The sequence below is a fragment of the Fukomys damarensis genome, unplaced genomic scaffold, assembly GCF_012274545.1.
Source record: "Fukomys damarensis isolate Sample0158 unplaced genomic scaffold, DMR_v1.0_HiC HiC_scaffold_8, whole genome shotgun sequence".
NCBI lineage: Eukaryota > Metazoa > Chordata > Mammalia > Rodentia > Bathyergidae > Fukomys > Fukomys damarensis.
This window is the reverse complement of record NW_022900920.1, coordinates 29,861,030-29,886,379: the sequence shown is the minus strand read 5'-3', so window position 1 is coordinate 29,886,379 and position 25,350 is coordinate 29,861,030. Positions and strand designations below refer to the sequence as shown.

The following is a 25,350-nucleotide window of genomic DNA, read 5'->3' as shown; positions in this document are numbered from 1 at the left end:
TTTTCTTCTTAGCTGATGGTTTCTGGAGGGAAGTTGGATATATTTCTTTACTTTTCTCCTCTGTAAGATGCTTGTTTCCTCTGACTTCTTTTGGGATTTTTAACTTCTCTTTGACTTCCTGTAAATTGGAAATGATGTACCCAGAAGTTGGGGTTTCAGCATTTATCCTGCTTAGTGGAGCTTCTTGTATCTTTGGTTTATCAGACATTACCTTGAAGTAACTCTCAGACATTTGTTTCCATATTTCTCCATTTTTCTTTCTTCTCAAATGGGTATTCATGTTACACATAATTATGTGTAGCTGTTGCACATTCTTGGATATTCTGCTCTGTTTGCCCCTGCTTCTTCTTCTTTTCATTATTCTCGTTCCTTTTCAGCTAGGAGACTTTCATTAAGATATTAGCAGCTATACCCAGTCAGCTGACAAGACCATGGAAGTCACAGTTTCTACATCATCAATTAGACTCTTTGGTTTATTAATCATAGTTTTAAATTCTTCCCATCCCTTCAGCATCACTGTCATGCCTGTTTCTTGTCCTCTCTCCCTCTCCCTCGCCCTCTCCCTCTGTCTCTTCCTCTCTCTCTGTCTTCACACTATTATATACCTTGTAGTGTGCCTTGTACTTTTTCCTTGATAGCTGAATATGATATGCTGGTTAAGAAGAACTGCTGTGAATAGGCCTGCAGTAATGTAGTAGTCAGCTATGAGAAGAAAAGTGTTGTAGAAACACACATTGCAAGGTCTCAGTATTTTAGTGAGCCTGTGTCCCTATACTGTGTATTTCACAGGTGGTTCATGGTCCTCTCTCTCTCTGAGATAGGAAGGCTAGGCTGGACTGGAGCTGGGCATTTTCCTCCCCTTGGGAAGTTAGATCATGATGGAAACCCCAGCAGATCAGTCTCTGATTCACTAGTTTCCTCCAATGCAAGATTTTTCTTTTAAAGTCAGAGTGTACTGATATATTTCAAAGTGATTCATTTTCCTCTTTCTTTGCCAGAAGGACAAGGGCACTTTTTCCAACATTTATTGGGAGAAACTGGTCAGTTCATGGTTATAAAATTCACAAAGGCACAAGGATCCCCTTATGAATGACTGGATCTCTCTGGACCATTTTACTCTCGGCCTTGTGTTTTCCTCGAAAACTTGGAATGTGGTTGACATTGCTCATCTTGGATAAAACTTTAATTTAAAAAATATCTTAAGAGAGATCAGATCAGATTGAGAAATGCTTGGTATTAAGGGAACTATTCAGTATTTGTTAGTATTGACAAAAGAGAATTTCCCTACCATGAACTCTGGATGGTAAGAGTGGAAAATGTCTCATCTGTGGTCTTTTCCAGGGCACCAGTGCGTTGCAGTAGAGAGAACATGGAGTTCGGATTCAGAATCAAGGCTTAGGTTCCAGCACTGCTCCACCTTGACTCTGTGAGCTTGATCAGGTTGCTTCTGAGATCTCCTACACCCAGTAGAGAATACCAGTCTTGCCTTGATTGTCGTGAAACTAAGACAACACATATTTACTTGGCCCACTCTCTGCGCTCAACAGATGTATGTGGTGCAATGAGCCATGTGAAATGTACCGAGGATGGGTTGGTGAATGGGGAGCAAGGTTCATGGACTCAGGAGCCCCTTTCAGTGTGAATTATTTCTGCCTCATTCTTTTAAATTAACTTTTCAGTGTAGGTGACTGATGATTCCCCTGGACTATTCCCCTAGATAGCCAGGTCACTTAATAAAATGCCTGTTTCATGCAACAGAGACGGGAAGCTCTCAGTATGTGCTGAGCATCGCAAGGTCAAATATTTAGTTCATGGTCTGATCTCAAACCAGGGCTCCTACTTCCCATTTACCACCTCAGGATGCTTTGGCTGAACATCTAGAGGTGGTTTCTCCTAGACTAACTATCTTTCTTCAAAAGCCAGGGAAAACGTACATGTATACACACACATAGCAGGGTGGGGGAAGGACATCATTTGGGGAGAAGTCGGGAAGAGGACGACTTTAAATTCATTTCCTTTCTGTGAGTACAAGGATTTGGCTTCCCCACCAGGGAACTCTGCACTGTGAGTGTCTACTGACCTGGTGCTCTGTACCGAGAGATGACGGTGAGCACTGAGGCTGACTCTCGGCTTTTCTTAACACTGTAGCTTACTCAGCAGCCTGCCGGGAGCTGCGGACACAGTATTCTCTAGCGTACCATTTATTTTCTTTTCAGTGTTGATTCTAAGACCTGAAAGACAACATGGGGTCTGATAAGTATTTGATTGGAAGAAAAAAATCAACAAATGGACAAAGTGATTGAGGATTCTAGTTTTTATTTTCCTACTCATCATTCACATCAACTTGAACACATCACTTGATTTGAATCTGAGTCTATTTGTCTAACTAAGAAAGGATAGTAATATCTGATGCACGGACATCATATAGGTCCCCCCCGCCGATCCTCCTTCCTCAGCCTCCCGAGTGCTGGGATCACAGGCATGCACCACCACGCCCAGCAAGAGTTATTAATTGAAGTATCTCCGTCACACAAATATACTCACACATACATGGGTGTGCACAGAAGCATTATGCCTTCTTACGAGGACTTACAGTTTTACTTGTTTTGTGGAGGATCAGGGATATTCCTTTGGTTAGCAATATTCTTTCTGCAAGCCGGAGCAAGAAGTGCTACATAAACTCACTGATCCTAAAGGTCTTACATGTTGGTTTTTGTTCCCAGAGAACAAGAGAATGACAATACATGAGAGGTAGTAGAATAGAGCAGTTTCGGAATAAAGGAAATCTATGTTGAAGCCACGACAGATTCTTCTTTGCTGTATGTCTTCAGTCAAACCATTTAATGTGTTTCAATCTCAGTTGTATTTGTAATGCCAGAGTAGGAAGAGTGGTAGCTAAACTGATCATTGCTGTGATGAGTGAGAGTGCTTTGCACATGATTTAGAACAGGTCTGAGCATTTGGAAATAGTTGACCCTATTGTGTTCACCATTCGCACTAATAACGTCTATAGCTATGTGACAAATCTGACTTGGTTCCAGAGATTATACTTCTCTCTACAAATGTGGTTATTTGCTCCATTCAAAAGGAGAGCATTTTCAGTGCTTTTTGCCAGCTCCATGGGAGAAATGCATCAAGATGGCCATGGTACCCACTGATTCATCCAGTGGGCACCACATTTGACTGGCAAAGGAAAGAGTATCTTTAGGTGTCATGGTGAGCACTGTGACTTCAGAACTATTTGGTTCCTAGCACAGGCTGTTTGCTGAGCTCTGTATATATACTATTTTCTTTAATTATCATAATATCACCAATGAAAGAGAAATTATCCCGCATTGCAGGGGATGCAGTTAAGTCTAATAGCCTTGGAAGTGTGTGTGTGTGTGTGTGTATGTGTGTCAGTACTGTGCAGAATATTAGCTGGTGCTTGAATTAAATCAGTCTAACAATGAACCGGTTCCCTGCTTTATAACCAGTCCTTGTCTTGGTGCAAGACATCCCTTCAAACAGGTCACATTCAAGATGAGAAAGCAGGATGAATACATGTGCAGTGATTGGTGAGCAAGTAAGATATGTAAGTAAATAGAAAAGAGCATACACTCCAGCTGTTGGCTCCCATGCCTAAACGCTACCAGTGGGGGATGTGAAATTGCATCAGTAGCTCTGCGGAGCCCTTGCAGAAGCTGTATTGTGTAGTAGATGTTGTGAAGAATACAAAGCAGTGCACTTTCCATTTGTTACCTTCAAGAAACACAATCTATTTGAGAATATAAAGTTAATGTCCAAGGAAAGACACAAGAAGGGAAGGGGATCAGAATGTACTCTTACTGGCTGAGTCAAGCAACCCAGGCAGTGATGAATGCAGGCTTTGTGGGTCACAGACCAAGCCACATACAAAATTGGTCTTAAGCTTAGAAGAGGGAAAGGGTCTGCATGTGCAGTAAAGCTTTGGAGATGGCTGGGCTCTGTGGGGACCAAGCCAGCCAAGGCAGAAGACCCATCTGGGTAGAATTAGTAGGAAGGGCAGAAAGATGGGAGGGTGGGAGAGGGCTCTGAAGGTCATAACTGTTACACATTTTACTTTGTCATAGAAATTCAGATTAAAGATAGGGTGATGAGAGGACCTGATTTATGGATGGTGATACTTTAGGCAGTTTGATTCAAAATATATATGAAGGAACTTGAGGAAAATAATTTTTTACCAGTGAACTTTCACATTAATCCCGTAGTCATAACATGGTTATAAGTGCTATTCTACTTTATTTTGCTCATGTCTTTGGGGGACATTTAAGTGTTTTCCATAGTTCTAAGCATGGCATAGCCACAAGTATGTATGCTGCCTTTCTACTTCATATGATAAGCCCTTCTCATACGTCACTGTGTACTCTGCTGAAGATTTTAGTAAAGCAAGCATAGAGATTGCACGGCCTCTCTGGCTTGTGGATGGCAGCTTTCATCAAGGTGTAACATCTTAAACCACGGAGAGATTATAATGTGCAATATTGACTTGCTGTGTCTGGGAAATTGGTATCATTTGCATTCAGACATTTCCCTGCAGCCACCGGTTCCGTTAGTCAATTAGAAATCCCATAACCCAGTAGTTCTGTAGAGCTTTGTTGATTTCTTGGATGATATGTGACTTGTCGCACACCAGGGCTTCTTCCTGGGCAGGGGTGTCACCCACAGCCGAGGCGGGCTGCAAGGCGGGCTTCTTGGGCCTCACTGTGAGCTGTCTCCACACCTTGGACACAGAGGAGGCAGAGAAGTCAGCTGGCTGCCTGTTGGATTTGTGGGGCTCGCATTGGCCAATTTGCTGGGATTAACAGAGGTCTGGCTTAATAAATGTGTCTGCTCGCCTAATAGATTTGAGTAAATGACCCTTAAAATTCGTGATTTAATTTAACATTGGGCACCAGATACCAAAGCCAATGAAGAACTCAAGAATCCTATTGAGTGTTCCGGCTTTGCTCGGCTTTGAAACCGGCCCTGATGCCATAACTGTTGATGACAAACAAAAGTAATTTGGAAAAGAAAATTAGCCTCTGCCATTTCCTCAGCACGGAGTCTGCAGCCTGCCGCCCCCCTCTGGCTCCTGTCAGCACTGTGTCAGTTGTGTCTCTAGCCCCGACAGGCTGGCAGGATGGCACTCCCCTCACCCTGCAGCGCTTTGCCCGGATTTACCCTGAGCTCCTAGGGACACAGCCAGGTGAACATAAGGTCAAGTCGGCTTGGGCTGCGGGCATTTCAGTCCTTCCAGAAGGGACAGCATGGTCCAGGACAGCACAACCACCTGAGTCTTGAGATCAGAAAAGCACGCAAAGAGAGGCCGTGTCACCACTAGTGAAGGTTTCCCTGGAGAGGAAAAGGCCTGTTCGTGACATGTAGGATGAGAGAAGGGACCATGAGGGCAGTGACCATAGGGAAGGGCAGTGTCCTGCAGTGTGGTCCGAGTCACTCCATAGGGCGGGAAAAGAAAGCACGGTGATTATTCTCCGATAAGTTTCCTAGCAGTTTTTATGAAAATTTTCACACCCACACTAAAGTTGAATTTTGTGGTGAACACCTACATGCCCACCACTCGTTGCCTTTCATCAGCATTCACCGGGCTTGTTCTCTCACGTTTTGATCTGTCCAACCCTCCATCTGTGCGTCCATCCGTCCAACTTTAGATTTTTTTATTCTCTCAAAATAAATTTAAGAAACCTATATACTTCGTCTTAAATGACTCAACTTGTAAATCATTAACTACAGTTCAAAATTCCTGGGCAATTTGCCGTGATGCTGTAAAATGTGTTCATGGAATGCACAAATCCCCTATCCAGGACCAAGCTCTATTATTTTTTCCCAGTTATACTTCCCTCATAATAATTTAATCATACAATATGAGTTGGCTTCTTTATACCATTTATTATATCTATATACTAATATAGTATGACATATACTATATATAATATGATATACAGAATTATATAGTATGTATAACAATTTATATTGTTATATATTATAAAGTTATGCCATTAAAATTTAATCATACAATATAAATTGGCTTCTTTGTATCTTGATGATATTTATATACTATATATAGTATTTTATATATACTATATGTAATATGGTAAATAATGTATATATAACAATATCTATATTATATGTATTATATATTAAAATTTAATCATACAAAATGAATTGTCTTCTTTCACCTCTTGTAGTTTGTGGATCTATCTATATATATTTATATGTACATGTACATATATATGTATCTATAGATACATTCTGCTCATTTGTTTTCTCTATCCATGGTATGAATATACTATGGTCCCTTTATTTTTCTGTTGAATTTTTAGGTTGTTGCAAATACTGCTGTGAGCTTGTTGTTGTTCATGTGCTTTTTCTATTGATTAAATTCCTACAATTGCAATTGCCAAATCATAAAGTATAAAATAGTACAGTCACTTCAGCAAAAAAGTTCTTGAAACTTTTTAAACTAGACTTGTTTCTGCTTGGTTGTAATATTTTATATACCCAGCTAAATTGTGTAAGAGTTCTAACTTGCTCTACATTTACAAGATTACTTGGTATTATCATTTTTTAAAGTTTAGCCCCTCTGCTAGTTGCATGAAGGTAGTTCATTGTTTCTGAAGAACGTGACCCTAGTAACGAGGCAGCCAAAGTCCTCTGACAGGGCCCTGCTGGGCTGACGGAGGGACAGAAATTGCTCTTGATGCCATTCATCGGTCGGTCAATCTGTTGCTGAGTGAGTCCTCACCGATCTTCTATCCCAATCCCCACTTTCAGCAGATCAAGACAGATTCCAAATGGTGACAGATTTGTCCAAGGTCATTCGTTAACACGTAACAGAGACAGAGTTATAAGTCATTGTCCTTAGAGATGGTGACAGTGTGAGGCATTCAGTCCTAGGCTGCTGTGGCTCCCATCCGCCTGCAGCTCCTCCTCCAGGCAGGGCTCCACGCAGCCCGGGTATGAGGGGGTGCAAGGCAGATCTGCCTACACCGCATCCCTGTGTGGTTCCAAGGAGCCGAGTCCTGTGTTCAGAGAAGAACGCTTGGTCCTGGGGGAAGGCCTGGACATCTTCACACACTCCCTTCTTTTAAATTCAGTAAACAGACAAAAAAGGGTGTCCAAAGCTTAAGGCAGCATCTCTAATCTTGCCCAGCACCAGCCATCCACCTGGTTACAAAACACAGCTATAGAACTGTAAAGCAGGAAGAAATCAAATTATTCTTTTGGAGGTCCGGTCAGAAACTGAGCTGGAAGAGAATTTCAGCACTGCAGAGGGAGCAGTGAGCACTGTCTCTGGGAGCCTCTGCAGACCCATGGTGCTTGGAGCACAGCTCACTGCTCCCACCCTTCTGGGGCAGCTGGCTGCGTGGTCACCCACTGCCTGTGGTGGGTTGTCCTGAGTCTGCTCCAGGCGGCGGCCTCTCTGTCTTCCCCTCAGATCAGTCCCTCACTGCTGCGTCTCGCCTTCCAAGCACGAGAGAGCCTGGGCTCTGAGGTAACCGCTGAAGGGCTGGCCCTCCTCTCTCTACACACCTGCTTTGACCAAGGGCCTAATTTCCAGGGAAAATACAGTACAGATTTTATTTCTCTCTGTAGCCTTGAGAAGTCTCATCTGTGATATTCAGGATAGAAAAGGAAAATAAAAATTAAACACAGGGTGACGGTTCTGTTTTTGTGCTGCCTGGCCTAATAAAAATGGTAAAAAAAATGTGTTGCAGTGGAAAACAGACACCAAACAAAAAGTCAATAGTATGACCATGCATCTCATCATACATATTTTATATTACAGACATAAGAGTAATATATATATATATACACACACACACACGACAGTGTGCCTGGAGTGAGGGACACAGAAGTGAGTAAAGTGTTGCCACTTCTCTTTAAGGCCTTACAGGCTAATGGAACACAGGATGAAAATACAGTGACACCAGATAGTGCGGGAGAAGAGAAATGATCTTTTAGTCCCAGAGCCAACAGGAGCAGGTTCCAAACGCTGCCTCTACTTTGCCCCAGGAGAAGGAACAGAATGACATGAAAAGTCTGAAATGTCAGGTCCCGTCTTCATTCTCAGGATTAACAATTTACACCACGTTTTAAGTGTGTGGATATTCTCCTAGACCCTGGGAGAATCATTAGTGTTAGGAAGATGCATGAAGGTTTCCCCTCGGTTTCGAGTCTGGAAACCTTGGGAATCATCTGCAAAGCACGTTTGTGACATCTTGAGATTTGCAGGAAGGAAAGGAAATCCGTGGTCCCACAGAGGACTAAAAGGCCCTGGTTCTTTTCGTCCTGCAGCCCCTCATCACCTTGGACAGCAGCATTTCCTTCACCTTCCCAGCGGAGGGGACCAACACCATCACAGTCCAGGTGGCGGCTGGGAACGCCCTCATCCAGGACACAAAAGATATCGCAGTCCACGGTAAGCCTTACATACTGTCCTTCACTGGTTTCCTCCACTCGTCCCATCAGCAGTGATTCACTGCCGTGGAAATTCCCCAGGCTGTGGGAAAAGCACGCAGGTTCACGAGAGGCATTCAACTCAACCTCCTACCCTGTTCCCGCATGGGGATCCAGGGTATGAGAGCAGCAGAACACAGCAGGTGTTTCTTGTGCCGTGTGGTATGTCCGCATCACAGCCTGCAGGGTTCCCAGTAGATGGGGGAACGTGTGTCAGCAGTTGATGCAATGCTAAGCTGAGATGACCGATCTCCCCTCCTCCTGACGTGTCTGCAATGCACCTACAGCACCCACCCTTTGTGAGCTGGGGACCAGAGATTTCCAAAGCCAGGGGAGTCGTCCTCCTCACCTTGCAGAACTCATAACAGGTTAGGAGATGACCTGCACAGAGCTGATGTGTTTTCTTAGCCATTGGAAATTCTGACAGCCTTGGTTGCAAAGACCTGATCATAAGGCATAAACTTGAAGAAGGCGTGAGCAAGTAGTAATGGGTCCCTCCTGTTCTCCGTCCTGGAGAACCATTCTTAATTACTAAATTTATTTTAAATGGAATTGGCTGTGCCTCTGTTGCTAACCCCACCAGCTTCCCAGGTCCCTAGACAGAGCCGCTATCGCTGTAGCCTCCTAGAAAGCTGCACTTTTGTAGGCTACGTGAGCCTCGGGCACAAACCATAATGCTCCAGCCTCCCCCTGTAACTCCTTTCTTCCGTCCCTCTGGAAACTTGCTATTTGGATTCTTTAGGGGCACATGGAAGTTTTCTCTTCAAGGAGACATTTTTATCAAAGTTATAAACTCTCTACCAAGAAACGAGGCAGCTCACACGTGTACAGCTTGGTGAATTACCACAAAGTGAGTAAGCCTGTGAACTCAGCAGCTGGGTCAAGAAACTGGACATTCTCCATGCCACAGAGCCGAGGCGGCAACGCACTTCCTGCTCCTCTCCTGCCTCGGCCGTGAATACCGGAGCTGAAGGAAGGGAAGCCGGAGTCTCCTCTCCAGCCGAGCCCACACCGCTCCTCCCCTGGGTTTCTCCCAGGACACCGCCCGCGGGAGCAGAGCTGTGCTCCTGCAGTAGACAGTTTTTCTCCAAAAGAAGGACGGCTGAGGAGCAGAGGGACTAGCAGCACTACGTGAACCTCAAGTCTCCCCCAGTCGCGAAATTACACTTGCCTTCAGAAGCCAGGAAATAGGCTGAGACTAGGGAGTTGCCGGGGAAGCCCTGTCCCTCGGGCTCCGTGGTGGCAGAGCCTCTCCCTGTCCCCCATCGTCTCACTGGCGCGTTCTCTCTCCTTGCAGAGTACTTCCAGTCCCAGCTCTTATCATTCTCCCCCAACCTGGATTACCACAACCCTGACATTCCCGAGTGGAGGCTGGACATCGGCAGTGTCATCAAGAGAGCGCTGGTTAAAGTAAGTTGGCGCCAAGGAATGTACCAGACGGCGCAAACAGCGATACTTTCTGAATAAGTTAAACCACATTTTTCCAGATAAATAAGGACTTTTTTTCCTCTGTGAAAAGAGGAAGAAAAGAAGAATGGAGGGAGTGAGGGAAGAGAGGGAAGGAAAGGAGGGAGGGATAAAAGTCCAGTCCAGTGTTTAAAGAAGGAAATTGGCCTGTTACTTATTCTAAGTATTTCTGAGACAGGAACTTAATTGCTTTAATGGTCTAACGGATGGGCTAATATGCACTCAGCTGCCTGGTCACCTGTGAATAACCAGGTAGACTCCCTGGACCACCGTTGGACACACGTGGTGTTCTAGAGTTTCAGGCCAGGAAACAGATAGGGGATGAGCTGAAAGTCAGATTTGCGTAAGAGAAAGTAAAAAAAAAGTTCTGTTAACCTTCTCGGAGCTACATAATACAATAGAATTATACAACACATTCAATGGAAATGTAAAAATGAGTCTAACGTGCAGCAAGTTCTACCTTAGAGGCATGGCCAGTGTGTCCAATGAACTGAGAAAAAGTGTGATTTTCAGGAAGGGCCTGGCACAAATTTGCAATTCATAAATACTTACTGAAGTACTGGAGGGATTTTGGAGGGTGCTCTTTGAACTGTGTCTTTTTTTTTTTTTTTTTTTTTTTTTTTTTTTTGGTACCAGAGATCGAACTTGGGTCCTTGTGCTTGTGCAGGCGGTGGAACCACTGAGCTAAATCCCTGGCCCATGAACTGTGTCTTAAAGGATATATGTCCCTTACCAAAGAGAAGACAGTCTTTCAGGTAGAGCAGATGCAGGCCCATGCAGCACTGGAAGAGTCCGCGTTTGGGAAATGCCACGAGTTTGGTGCAGCTCATCTGTACCTTCTCAGAATCAGCATGGCTCAGGTTGTGCTAGGATGGTTGGGCCAGAAGGCGAAGGGTCTGCAAAGCCAAATAGTGCTGGCTGCCTATTCTGAAGCACTTTACTTCAGTAAGGAAATGCCGGGGACAGATTTATACTTCAAGCACCAATCCTGATGGCAATTCCTACCAGGGGAAAACTGCTGAGAGTTGTGGGGGGCACCAAGGATGGGACCCCTGCAGTTAGCGAGATCAGGCATAGTGAGATCCCTGGGGAGCAGAGTCAAAGACAGTAAGAAGTCAGGCACTGGGATTAGTCATTAATGAACCTATGAGGGAGAGATGAAGGGCAAAGATTCCTGATTGCCATCGTGGGTGGAACAGAGCCCTTCCATGAGCCCAGGTGCGGACCGCGCGGTAGAGACGGTGTGGTGAGGGACAGTGATGGCTTGGTATTTGATGATCTCGGAGAACATGAGAAATGAGTGGGTAAAGATGATCAGGGGAGGGGAAATAGGGACTTCACATCAAGCAGCAGACCGTGCCAGAGGCTCAGAGTGGAGAGCCGAGGCTGTGGACATCTCCGGCTCCCCAGGGAGACTCAAGAGTGATACTGTTCCCCAGGCAGTGCTTAAGGCCCAGGGAAAGGCATGGAGGAGGAGCTGACACAGAGGAAGTAGAAACAAATTCACCCCTGTAAATACTACCCGCGAGAGCAACTTTAAATCCTTGGATGAAAAGGTTGCTCATAGAAGGCGAAACTGAGAATGCAATGTGTTCCACCTCGGTCTGTTCAAGAGATCACAGAATTTATGTCCGTAATTCTGAAAGCTGCATGGAAGATGGGGCGCTGGCAGAGTGCATGTCGTGACTCCCAGGGGATATTTCTCACCATGTCTTCCAGCGGGGGAAAGAGGAAGAGGCAGCTCTTTGGGGCCTTTTAAAAAGGGCACTAATCCCGTCTCTAAGGGCTCCACCTGCAGGGTTTCATCACTTGCCACACACCCAGCTCCTAATACCATCATGTTCATGATTAAGCCTCAAACATAAGAACTGTAGGAGGGACCCAGATACTCAGATCACAGCATGTCTTTGACTGTAGCATCCAGAGTTGTGCTGTGTTTTCCATGGTTGCAGGTATTAAAACTCATTACCTCTTCAAGAAGCAGTTGGGTTATTATAACACTACTAGTGGTAAATATTAATGGCCATGTCCACTGTGGCCGAGCCTTGAATCTCTGAGGCATATCACAGGCACATTTCTCTGGACAGGATTATGGCCTGGGGCTGCACAGCTCCAGGGTGGCTCCCTCTTCCTTGACTGCCAGTCCCTGAGTGTTTGGGGATACCTGGGTCCCCTCAGCCCAGGCTCTGGGGCTTGTCCCCTCCTTTGGATCAGCGACCTTCAAAAGACAGGCGGGGAAAATACGCAGAAGGAAAACTCGTTTCATTCCCACTCAGGTTTTGTTTGAGAGTTTGTCTTCAGACAGAAGCAAACTGTTGTTTTTATCTCAAAAGCAGTGGAATCCCTTTTACCGAACACCCAGGAATGAAATATCTCCCTCATAATCTCGCTTCTTAACAGCTGTTAGTGTTTGGATGTTTCTTGGTATAAGCTTATATTTTTAATAGGTTGCAGCCCAAAGAATTTCAGGAACTAGATCTGAATGCAGCCCTCCCCCATGCTTTTCTGTGCTGCAGCTACAGGAACATTCTGCCAGGTGATTCTACTTGGCTTAATATGCGTTTGAATACTGGAATTTTCCCTATTTACTTACTATTCTAAATAACATTGTGTTTTTCCTGCATATGGCTTTTCCTATATTGTGGATCACGTCTTTAGGGCTATCTAGCCACGTTACAGTGACCGAATGAAGGTCGTGACTGTTTTTATGGCCTTGAAGTAAGTCTTGTGGAAAAGAAATTAGTGATATGTGTCAATTTTTAGTGCTGCCAACAACAAACGGGGGAAACTCCTTGCTGCAGCTGTGCTAATATTAGCCACTAAACTTTAAAAAAACCTGCTTTCATAAGTGAAAACAAGTGCTGTGCTATTTTTTAAATTTGCATTTCTCCATGTTTGTTTGTAATTGCTTACTCCTCATTCGCAGCCAGTCTGTTCCTATTTGAACCAGAAACTCTCATCCTCTTAGTATAGGAAGGTGGGAAATACGGAACTTTTGCAGATACTCCTGGCAAATAGTGTTTAGAAAATCATTTGCAGCACCATTTGAGTTTTAGTAAAAATATATCTGAAAGTACAGGAAAGGGTGAAACTAATCATTCTTTACCCAGCTGTTCTAGGGGAGGACAGAAAGGAAGCTTGGATGTGCCTGAAATGCTGAACGGAAGCCTCCTGCGAGCCCACAGCTGTGCAGCGTCCGACCTGGGGAAGACGGAAGTGCGCAGTCCTGCCCAGGGCCTCACGCGTCCCCCTAAATACCTTACAGGTGACCAGCGTCCCTGAAGATCAGATCCTTGTGGCCGTGTTCCCTGGCCTCCCCACCTCTGCAGAGCTGTTCATCCTTCCACCCAAGAACTTGACGGAGAGGAGGAAAGGCCACGAGGGGGACCTGGAACAGGTAGGTGGAGAAGGCCAGGCGAGGGCACTGCCTGCGCCCCTTGCTCGGTTGTTTCCAGCTAACCAGCTCTCTTCCCTGGGCCCCCAGCCTAGGGCTCTGCTCAACACCCAGGCTTCTGAGAGCAGCCAGCCTCACATGAAATAAGTTCTAGTGGAAACCCTGGGAGCATTCAGCCCCGCGCAGAGGCCTAGCACCTGGCTTCACTCGCTGTAATGGTTGGCGCCCCTGACCCTTGCTCTTGTCCTCCTCCCAGTGGATCCTCCTGGGGTGGCAGAGAGAGAAGGAGAGGGAGAGGCACCTCATGTACTTCCTGTCTTTCATCGGAACTGGGTCTAGAGATCCTGAGCAATTTAAATTCTGCTTCTGGACAGAAAATGAAGTTTGTAAATAAGGGATGGCTCGCCTCACCTTGCTTTGACTGAAGGAGCAGTATTCCCAAAAGGGACTGTGCCTCACGGTCCTTACCAGCTGGCCATGCAGCCCCTCCGATCTGTGGTCCAGGAAGCACTGGAGGTGGCCTGTGCCCTGTGCCTCCTCTGCTGCTCCACCAGGGCCCACTGGCCGCATCCATGTCACATGGACCTGCCTTCCTGGGAGCTCAGTCAGGCGAGCAGAAACTTAGTGTGGCTGAGGCTGCTTGGAACCGGTGTCAGTTACACGTGCTGTTCCTGGATGGCCCCATCATCTCAGGACTCTGTGTCCCCTTTGTGCTCCCCTGGCCTGGCGGTCACCCCATCCGTGGTCCTCCATCGAGGCGCGGCTGCTCCACTCCCTCTGTCTGGGATAAGAGGTGGTTTCTCTGCAGGGTCGCAGGATCGCACGTGAGGCTGGCCAGAAATAGAGTCATCCTCTCAGTGCACGCGTCATTCTACGAGGCCTCTTTTTCCGAAATAGCAAGCCGCATGTGTGAACTATATTTGGAAGCCACAATATCCATCCATTTAGATAAATAGGTAATTACGGTGATGAATAGCAGCTGTGATATTAAGGCGCGTACATCGAGATAAGAGTTAGGGACAACAGCCTCAGTCTGCCTCAGCTTTCATGTGGGAATTACAGAGTGATTAAATCGATGTTATGTGTTCTGAGGCTTGCTGGGGAAAAGCAAAGAGGAAAAATTATCCCATGAAAAGGAAGCAGCTTCTGCTTTGATGTTTGCCTCCCATTGTGTCTAAGATAAAAAATGCAGAGCAATTGGTTGTGCCTGTACGTGCCTGCTTTGATCCCGGCAGGGGACTCTGCACCCTGTGAGTGTTGCTTGATCAGATTAAAGAGCTAATGATGGGTTCAATTTCTTTCACTGGAACCCACAACAGGTCTTGAATTATATAAAGGCGTGGAGGAAAGTCCGCTGAGCTGGGAGTGGAATGACATGGTCATGTCTGCTAGAGCTCTCATTTGTTGGGTGACTGGATACACCTCCTCTGCTCTCCAGTGTAAGAAGACGACATCAGGCACCTCCTTGGTTTCCCAGGGTTCTGGGGGCTGTGAGAACTGAAGTGATATCCCCAGTTGTGTCCCAATATTTTGTCCTTGATTGACTATGGTCACTTATATTTTTTTTTGCAATTGACACGTGAGGGAGAACCACTACCCGCCATGTCCTCCCACGCAGCCTCTTTCTTGTCTTCCAGATCGTAGAGACCTTGTTTAATGCTCTAAACCAAAATTTGGTCCAGTTCGAGCTGAAGCCAGGGGTCCAGGTCATTGTGTATGTCACACAGCTGACATTAGGTGAGTGCCTAGCAGGGGACATGGGTATGAGGATCAGTTACCCTGCAGGGAAAAGGAAGGAGATGGTCACCATGACTTTTCTACAAATGCCTGTGAGGGGGTGTTTGACAGGAACAGGTGCAGTGAAGCTTGGGGAGGGGAGTTGAACCAAGACTCCGCAGCCATCCTGCAGGGGGAAGGAGATATTCCTGGGAGCGGCTTTGCTACTGAGTCCTGGATCATAGCAGTGGAAACCTGCCATTTCCTTGGTTTACATTTTCTGTGTTTATTTACTGGTTTATTTTATTTGCGACAGTTGGGATTACACTGGGTGGTCTTCGGGCTCTCTTTGACTTTCTGATTCCATGAATCTCAGTTGCAGGTCAGATCAGAAAACCTTCCTCTTCCCGTGCAGTTTCTGCTGTGTGCATCTCAGGAGAAAGCCCAGCTCCAGTCGGTTGTAGTATGAAAGGAACAGATGCGCATGTCCCATTGGGTGCCGCTTCTGGCTGCCTGGGAGAGCCTGCTTCCTAAATGCTTCGTGGTAGCATCCAACTTTTCAGATGTGGAGGTTCCCAGGGTGCCTGCCAGGGTACTTTGCTAGAACGGTGTGGAGAAAGAATCACTGCATTTATGTGCACCCCACAGTTCACAGTGCACTGCCACGATGGCACACAGGGCCACCTGAGCAAAAAGCATTTGAGGCCTTCTGCTTCTGGAAGCTGAACAGCATTTTTCAGTTCATGGCCATCACAGCAGGTTTCCCTGGATGCAGCAGAGGAGTGAATTTTCTCTTAAAAGCTGTGGTCAAGCACACTTCTCATGCGGGAAGCTAAGCTGCCTGTGCCCAGATATCAGGCACGGCTGCGGAAGCCCGAGGGAAGAGTAGGCAGCACTGTCCCCCAACTTACTTACCCAGGCCCACGCCAGCTCCAGAGTGAACACTTCTCTCCTCCTCCGCAGCCCCGCTCGTGGATGCCAGTGCGGGACACAGCAGCTCAGCCGTGCTCATGCTCCTGTCCGTGGTGTTCGTGGGCCTGGCCGTGTTTCTGGTCTACAAGTTCAAAAGGTACGTGCCGCATTACTCTGGGTGTGTCCGGGGCGAGGAGGGCCGCTATGGGCCATTCTTTGCGCACCGGCGTTCCCAGACACATCTCGAGAGCAGGGTCTTGCACACCTGACAGCCCTGGTCAGCACCAGGGAAATGCAGGAATCAAGGGCATGAACACTCTGACCTCAGTTCAGTGTGTCAGGATGCTAAGTAAGAACGTGAGCACGCCCCGTGACTTCTGTCTATCCTCTAGAGCAGTGTAAGTGGGTGTCAGCTGTCACGCAGATTTCCAAAGTACAGTCTCAGGTACTCAGGAGATATGTTAAGCCACTCGGGTGGGTACATTAACAGAAGAAAATGGTCCTGAATCAACACCCGTGTGGTAGCTGTGGGGTAGCTCTGGTCAGTGTTTCTAATGAACACTGATAAGGAAAAATCAAACTCCACGTGAATTTAGAAGTTTTTATTGAACACCACAGAGGGATGATACGACAAGATACTTACTAAAGACATGAAATTCCAAGTATATGGGCACATCCCTGTAACTTCAGCCCTCTAGGAGGCTGAGGCAGGTTAGACCCCCACCTGAGCACTTAGATCCTGCCTCAAAATAACTATTAAAAATAAAAAAAAGTCTGCAGATATAGCTCAGTGCAAAGGTCCTGTGTTTAACCCTCAATACTGAAAAAAAAAACTATGAAATTCCAATCAATAGATCTGCACCAATATTCAAATTATGTAATACTTCTCCCAGGCAGTGAACTAGCTAAGAATATGAACTTAGAAATCAGACAGACTCGATTTTAATTTTTTAAGATTGGGCAATTTTATTTGCCTTGCCAAGCCTTAGTTTCCTAATCTGTAAAATAAGTAAAACAAAATCTTTTATAGGTCTTCTGTATGGTTTAAATATAATAACAGCTACAACTGGTACAGGCCAAATAATTGAGAACCTAAAGTACCATAAATAACAAATAAACCAGCAGAGTTGACTATCAAAAATTACTCCAGTGGCACAGAAAAGTGCTCCAGATGCCCGGATAAAGTATGAAATACAGTTAATTATTCGCAGATGAGTTTTAGAAATGGATCTTCGCTCCTAGGCATCTTCCTGGGCCTGAAGTTAATCGCTTTGGAACTCGGGAGAGCCTCCTGGGGAAGGTGCTCATTCTCCCCACACGCCTCCTCTCCTGTGGCTTCCCTCCAGTGGCTCTCAGCTGCTTACAAAGACACTTTTGCTCTTTATACCTCTCAGTGTTGGCCACAAGGGCGGGGATTTTCCAGCACCCTCCCATGCCCACTACAGGGATAGAACGAGTTTACGTTGATAGTCAACTTGTCAACTTACGAACACGTGTGAGTGAGTTCATGTCCCTTTGGCCTGAGAAGGATCAACGTGCCCCTCTTCTCTTTGAAGAGAGGGAAAAGCTTTCCGTTGCAACCAGAAAAGTTTCAATATGCAGAAACAAGAGTTTGTTATGGCATCACCCATTATGGATGCAATGTTATTTCATGCCCGAAGACTTGCACTTATCCAAGGGTTTGACTGTGGAGAAGCCTGGTGATTGCTGGGGTGTGAACCGGATTGGTTGCCTCTGGCACCAAGAACGTCATGGTCAGTGAGGGCAAAGACCAGTGGAATCCCTGGAGAGCAGCATGTGTGTCTGTCACGCATCTCCAGGCGAAAATGTGACTTATGCTGAGACACACAGAGCTTCTTCTCTGTTAGGAACAATGCTAAACTCCGTGGACAATCAACTTCCTATGGCAGGCTCCCCTAAATATGTTCTGTTTCATACGTGGTTCCGTACCAGGTAATGATACCCTAGAACCATTGTGCCCAGGCAGTTCCAGTACGAGCCAGCCCTCTCTGTGCCTCCGAGAGCCAATCACACAGCAAAGGCTACAGGGCACAGATGTCAGTCAGACCAGGTAAACAGTGGAATCAGACACACGTGACCGGTCATCAGTAAAACCTGACTTTTGGGCCTCCCAATGCTCAGGACATTTGGTTGAGATTCTGTTGCACTCTTTTATGTCTTGGGTCTTTTTCCTTCCCCTTCATGTAGAAGCCCAGTGGGTCATACTGAGCATGCCTGACTTGCATACAAGTGAGGGGAACATAACTGAGTATTTTTTGCTTCTTTTATTACTGTTCCAGAGAACTTTCTGCTATGATGAAAAATCTCCATAACCTGTTCTAGCCACTGGTATGACTGCGAAACTGAATTTCTTATTAACTTTATCCGTATGTTGTAGGCATTCATTATGCTCACATTCATCACGGGGAATCTGTACCTTTGCATAATGTATCTTAGTTCTTGCCTTTTCCCATTGCCCTTCCTTCCCTTTCACCCCTCCCCCCTCCCTGTTTACAGGAGCTTGGTTTCCTTTTTTTTTGTTTGTTTGTTTGTTTTTGGTACCCGGGATTGAACTCAGGTCCTTGCGCTTGCAAGGCAGGCCACCGAACCGCTGAGCTAAATCCCCGGCCCTCGGTTTCCATTTTTTCCTTCTTTTCTCATATTTTTTCCTTCTCTTCTTTCCCTTCCTCCACCCCCCTACTTCCTCTTTTCCTTTAAACCTCTTCTTCCTATTTCACACTATCTGTTATACATTTTGGTCCTCATTTACACTGTCTGGAGAAACTGAATATTTAATTCTGAGTTAATTAATTAAAGTTGAAGCAGCTGCACCTGGGTGGTAAGCACTGCTGCATAGCACTGTGTGCGTTAGTGATGGAGAAACTTTTAGAGACGCGTGCCCACACTGCAGGCAGAACCCACGTACTTATCATAGAGTGCCAGCACTGCAGTTAAACTTGAATCGTGAGGTATTGGTCTAGAAAAACAACACATACATTAACATCTTTTGTCTTAAAAGGAAAACAACACGTGAACCATAGTTTCACCACTGCTGATCTAGGTGAGGGCAGTTCTGTTTTTGTTTCAGATCGTTGGCTACGCTGAGCTCCCAGAATGAAACCTTCCACTCTGTAATCATCATCGTTGACAAAGAGAAACATTCACTTGGTGAACACTTACTGAGCACCAACTGTGTACAAGGCACTAGAAACCACTTGCTGCCCCGAGTGTTCTAGTGGGAGGAGAGTTACCATGACCCCAAACCTGCTCTGAGTACTGTCGCTGGCCCCTGGGCTTCCACTTTGCTCTTAACTGGTGACTGCCATTTTCTCACATCTCGGCAACATAATTAAAATCATTGTGAGACGGTTTTATTGGCTGAAAACTGCCCAACAAGTCCTTTCTTTCTCTAACTGTATGTTCTCTCTTTCTGGATAACTAAGCAAGCATTTGAACTTTTATATTTTTTTCATAGTTCAAAATCTCACTTGCTTCCAGTCTTCCCACATTCTTCATGGCTGAAGCCAGTACATGTTGTTGTTTGTTGTTTGTTTGCTTTTCTGCGGGACTTGACTTTATCCACCTTTCTCCTCGAAGCCTGCATGAATGTGTGGCCTAAGATAGACCTCTTGATCTCTTCCTGCAAGTGGGGTTCTGACCTGACTTACAGCCTCAACAGTCCTACAAATAGATGTGTTAAGACATGAAATGCACCTTGCCAGCCTTTGACAATGCTGCAAATTGTGATATAAATTTCAGGCCCTTCCAGTTCCCTTTTTAAAAAAGACAAAAATGTGCCTGTTTTGCCATGTGTTTTTAAGAGATTGCAATAAAGCGAGCAATCATTGTCAGGGCTAATTCTGCTAACTCGTCACAGGTGTCTTTAGGCAAGCAGGAGGGGAGGCCATGACTGGTCACAGCTCTGAAGCACACAGCCTGCATGACCAAGAATTGTTTGACTGTTCCCAGTGCCTCATAAATATTCCAGTTGATCCCAGCATTTGTGAGGAATGTCTACTTTTATGATTAGAAGGAATCTAAGGCGTAGGCTGCATTTCTATTTAGATAAGAAGAAAGTAAGGGCTAGCATGAATGTTTAATTCTGATCATTTATAGAGGCTGCCATTTGCTGCCTCACATAAATTCTGTTAATCTAAGGCCTAATGAGTTACATTAAACTGGTTTAAACCAGTAGGAGTCATGCGTAATATATGGGAAACAAATATCAAAAGCATGAAAGATGAATCTAAAATAAATTTGGCAACTACTCATGTTTCAGACATTTTCAGAGTTTTCCTTCAGTCAGCCTCATGAAACACTCACATGTTTGCTTCATTGGATTTTGGAGTGGGGCAGGGAAGGTTGAAGTTGGAAAATACCACTGTGTGGGACAAGAACAGAAGAGATTCTCCTTCATCAGGGCGTGGAATGGTGTGGATTGGGTTGATGTCAGACGCCCCCCCGCTGCTAAGGTTGTCTTCACCATGACCAGCTTTGAAAGTGCTAGGAGTTCAGTCCAGTTTGCCGTCATCTGGTCAGGTGAGAGGAATGCCTGCCGGATGGGATAGTCCAAGATAAAAATGCAATCTTTGAATTGGCGATTAGTTCAAGAAAGTAGAAAGAGCACAGGCTTTGGGTCATTTATTCAGCAACTCTGCAGTGGATATCAGCCATATGCCAAGAACCGTACTGAGTCGAGTAGAAGAGCAGTGAAGAGAGAAAACCCAGACCTGGCCTGTAGTGCTGTGGGAAGAAAGATGCCGGCCACGGTGAGTCCAGAGATGACAGAGATGGTGTGGACAGGACTGCCCGGAAGGGTTTCTCTCGCAACTTTCCTTCTTTTCCACCCAAGCCTGTCTGCCTTCTGTTTCCAGCCTGCTACTTCTGTGTCATGAGCTCCTTCCTTTGATCCTTCACTCAATCCTGGAAGGAAGCTGGTGTCATTCCCATTAAACAGAAGAGGAATTGACTGTCGTGTATTCAAGGGACTCGGCCCAGCATCTTACTCTGAAAACCTGTAATAATGGCTTTGAGTCTCATCTTGGGGACACATCTGAAAAGGGCCCAGCATGAACGGATCAGATTGATGCAACCGCAGTAAAACCTGTCTTTTCACCATGTACAATCTCAAAAGTCTCAAAGTGCCGCTCATTTGGGAGCTTAGTGACAAGTAGATATTTTCAGGGGTTTAGTGAGTAATCAACACTGGTGCCATTTTGTTTATAGTGGCTTATTGTTTACCCCAGGAAATTATATGATCTCAGGGAGCCCTGTGGCCCCCACTGTCCCTGGCTTCTAAGTCCCTGATGACTAGTCAGTCGAATCCTTGGCCTCATGGCCAGCATCTCTGGGTAGCCAGTGCTTTTCCCTGGTATCGGTTCCGCCTCTGAATAATTCTGATTTCCAGAGTTTCTGTTTGCCCTAGTTTAGCATGCCCTGTGATCTTACTCTGATTTTGTTCATACCCTTGTAGGAAAATTCCCTGGATTAACTTCTATGCTCAAGTCCAACATGACAAGGAGCAGGAGATGATCGGGTCGGTGAGCCAAAGTGAAAATGCACCCAAGATCACACTCAGTGACTTCACCGAGCCTGAAGAGCTGATGGACAAGGAGCTGGACACCCGGGTCATCGGTATGTGTGCCTTGTCCCAAGCTCCCCAGTCCTCTGTCCTCCCAACACCTGCTCAGCAGTGGGCATCCCCTATCCCCCAGATGGTACTGGCCTGGAAGGTTGGGGAAATGACCGGCTTTTCCTTCTTTAGAATTCAATCGATTGAATTCAGAATTCAGAAGCCCTGGGGTCACAGTGGGGTGATGAATCAACTGTCTATTATTGTTAACTTGTTTTCTTTTGTTTCTATGAAGCAAAAGGATGATGAGTCCTTATCAGTGGTCCCACGAATGCAGGATCTGACACCTGGTAGCCTTGCTTTGCCACCCTGGTAGCTCTGTGCTGTCTTCATGCCACATACTCGTCAACTGTGAAATGGGACAAATTGGACTCCAGATTCTGTGCAATTCCTGTATAGTATCTGAGAGTTCATTCTAAAACTGTGGTGATAATTAAATGTCACTATGTCTTTTAGCACAGTGCCTTCCAGAAAACCAGTGTTCACTCCTTGCCACCTCTTGCTTTGTTATCAGTAAAGATGACAGTCTACTGTATCCCTGGGTATTATCGTGGGGATGGAATGTGTTCAGCATGCCTGAGATGCACCAGTTTGCTGGCTGGAGTATCCAGCAGCCCTTGTAGGCACCTGCTATAGGGGCTTGGTATTTAGCAGTGCGTGGAACAAAGAGCCCCACCCTCTAGGAACTTAATCCTTTCCTCTCTGTGTCTTCCCTCCCCTGCAGGAGGCATCGCCACCATCGCAAACAGTGAAAGCACAAAGGAGATCCCCAACTGTACTAGTGTTTAATACCAGCAAGCCACGTGCTCAGCCACCTTGCTGACATTTTATTTTTGATGACTTCTATTATTATTATCATTATTATTGTTGTTGTTATTATTATGGAAAAATGAAAATGTCTTTTTTACCATTTGTTTATGAAGGGCCCCCTTATCAACAGCAGGCAGATACTTAGCTTTGGGAGAAAGGGGCATTCTTAGCTGATTAAAATGAGACAAAAAGACTGAGTGACTACACATGTGCTAAGGGCCAAGGGTGCATCTCCCGCCAGCCTCCTTGCTTTACTCTGCATTGGTAGTGTAGACTCTCCTTTTCCTGTTCTGTCTCTATCTCTTTCTATCTCTGTCTCTCTGTCATCTATCTCTCATTTTAAGTGGGGTTGCCTTTTTGTCAACTCCCGCCTCCCCATGCCCTCACCCGAATCCTCATCAGCCCTGTCCTGCCCCTGGCACACACCCATCCAACACTTACCATCTCCCAGTCAGAGCTGCAGGAGGCAGGCTGGTGGCGAGTGCACACAGCCGCAGAAAGCGTGCGCACCTTCCTGAGAGCGGCCCTGCCTCGTGCCTGTCAATAGTGAGACTGCGAATGGCTTACTGTACATAACTACTATGTAAATAGCTTTTTATTTCCTAAGAAATAATTTAATGTTTAGTAAAAAACAAAACAGGAAGAAGAACGATGCCCATGTTGGCTTCGGCACTCACTTCTGAGCTGACCCACCCAGGCCTGCTTGATGTGCTGGGCGGGACACTTGCCAACTGTCTGTCACATTTAACTGTCACCACCCCCCACCCATGTCATTGCTGGTTTCTGCTTCTGTATATACTGGGGGGCGGGGCGGCTTTCTTTGGGGCAGTTGACAGATGAAGGAAGGACCCGTGACATCAGGGTACATGGGAGCCATGTTTGATTTAGCAGAGGCATGCAGAAAGTTGCAGGATGAGGCCCAGAGCGAGATATTTCAAACTGCACCCCAGGTGGGTTGGTGAGGCTTCCTCCCTAAGAGGAGAATTTGAGAATATTCATGAGACTGAAAAGAATTCTTTTACTCTAAGAAGCCAGGCGGTGGATCTAAAGACACGGAAATGTAAAATGCTCGTGGTGAATGATCAGGCTTCCCTGAGCTCAGAAGACCATGTGGGCACAGGATGAGCCCAGGCAGCTACTCCTGGCAAGAGAAGAGTTAGAGAGATTCCAAGGAAGATGGCTTTTGTGGAATCACGAGTCCACACAAACCCTTCAGGCCAAAGGAGTTCGAGCCTTTCCTGATATTAGTCAAACATGATTTTAGCAAAGCTGTGCTAGTTGCCTGTAAGATGTACACAATTTCCTTAAGTCAGATGTCTGCCTTCAGTTCCCTTCAGGTAGTGATTGCCTCTGGGGCGAGTGGCTTTCTAAGCCCACACTGGCTTTTCCAGCACCTCAGCCCCTTCACATAGTTAGCATTCCAGTTCTTTTCAGTAGAGACCTCAAACCCACAGTGAACATTGTTTGTATTATTATTTTCGGAAAGGCCACATTTTGTACCTGCTAGTTTTTGTGGGATGTCATTCGCACTCCTCTTTGTGAGGTAAAGGGGGAATGTGACAGGGAGAGGCTGGCTGCAGCATAACTTAGTATGAAGAGTATTTCTGAAGATCCCGCTTTCCTATTTTAAGGGTTAAATGGAGCAGACAATTGCAATACCTGTACTAAACACTGGAATACAAATGCATGAATCATATCTATATATACAGTATATGTACATATACTGTTCTTGGTTTTATTGTTCCATTTGAATATTTCTACTGTAAAAAAGGCAGTGGTTTTGAAATTGTTGAAAATAAATGTATTTTTGTACATCAAAGCTACATCATGGCTGAGCTTTCTCCACAATTTTCTTTACTTACTGTTCCCATCACACATCACTGTGGAAATGTTGTATGGGGGAGGAACGGCTTCTGATCACAGACACTTTTCTTTGCTCCCAAGTGCTCAGGTTGGCTGTGGCTTGGATGCATTCAGCTGGGGTGGGCCAGGCTATGCTGGGCTGGTCTGAGTGGGTGCAGGCTTCTGTGGTCTGAGTCTGTCCCATGACTCGTCATCATCTGGGACCAGCAGCTACCTGGAAATGTACTGCAGCATTCTAGGTAAGGCCAGTAGAGCACTCTATGCCTTGAAGGCCTTAGCTTAAAAATGACTCTATTCACCTTCACTCATATTCCATTGGCTATAAGAAATGCACCTGGCCAAGTCAACATCGATTGCTAGAGAACGCACTTTCCTTCTCTGGTGGAAGTCACTACTAAATCACAGCAAAAGGGGTGGATAAGTATTCCTGGTGGGTGGCATAGATAAGTGAGAATGAAAATCTAATTTACTGCATCTGTTCTAATTTTACATAGCCCTGAAAAGAGCTTTCATTAGATGACCCACTTGTACCTGTTTCTGAGCTTACTAACAAAATAAACATGGCCAGGACTTTTGAGCAGAACCAGAGACTTTTGGCAACTACAGGGCCTTTGAGTCTGATATCCATTTATTAATCACTTTCTTGTCAATGGGATCAAATACCTGACAGCCACCACTTAAAGGAGGGGAAGTTTAATGTCTCTCAGTTTCAGAAGGGTCAGTCCATGGTCTGTTGGCTCCAGGTCCAAAATGGCATGGTGGAAGGTCCTGGCAAAAGTGCACAGTCTTCCACTTCATTCCCACAGTGACCACCTCTCCAACCAGCCTCGCAGTAGCACATTAACTCAGTACTGGATTGATCCACTGATGACTGTTTCAGCACCATGATCCAGGCACCTCTCAGCCTCACTAAACACGTCAGACTTTAGGGGAAATTGTACATCTGAAGAGTAACAACCAGTTTCCGGTGACTGGCTGAAGTGGAGCTCCAACTCAGGTCTTGAAGATGGAAGCAGTGGAAATGTAGCTAGGAGAGAAAACTAACAGGACACAGGTCTTCCCTTTTTCCTTCTTCCTC

The 25,350-nt window shown here is 45.8% G+C and overlaps 1 protein-coding gene across 1 annotated transcript in view; it reads left to right on the top strand.

Annotated features, from left to right (window-relative positions):
• Sorcs3 (sortilin related VPS10 domain containing receptor 3) overlaps positions 1-24,174 on the top strand; it is a gene marked incomplete at its 5' end in the record, with an annotated part of 534,900 nt that extends 510,726 nt beyond the window's left edge. Inside the window, 7 exons of the mRNA XM_033761244.1 lie at positions 8,317-8,440; positions 9,776-9,888; positions 13,211-13,342; positions 14,977-15,076; positions 16,019-16,124; positions 21,441-21,601; positions 22,324-24,174. Of these exons, the coding sequence (XP_033617135.1) occupies positions 8,317-8,440; positions 9,776-9,888; positions 13,211-13,342; positions 14,977-15,076; positions 16,019-16,124; positions 21,441-21,601; positions 22,324-22,388 (801 nt within the window). The remainder of the gene's footprint in view (positions 1-8,316; positions 8,441-9,775; positions 9,889-13,210; positions 13,343-14,976; positions 15,077-16,018; positions 16,125-21,440; positions 21,602-22,323) is intronic.
• Between the last annotated feature and the right edge of the window lie 1,176 nt (positions 24,175-25,350).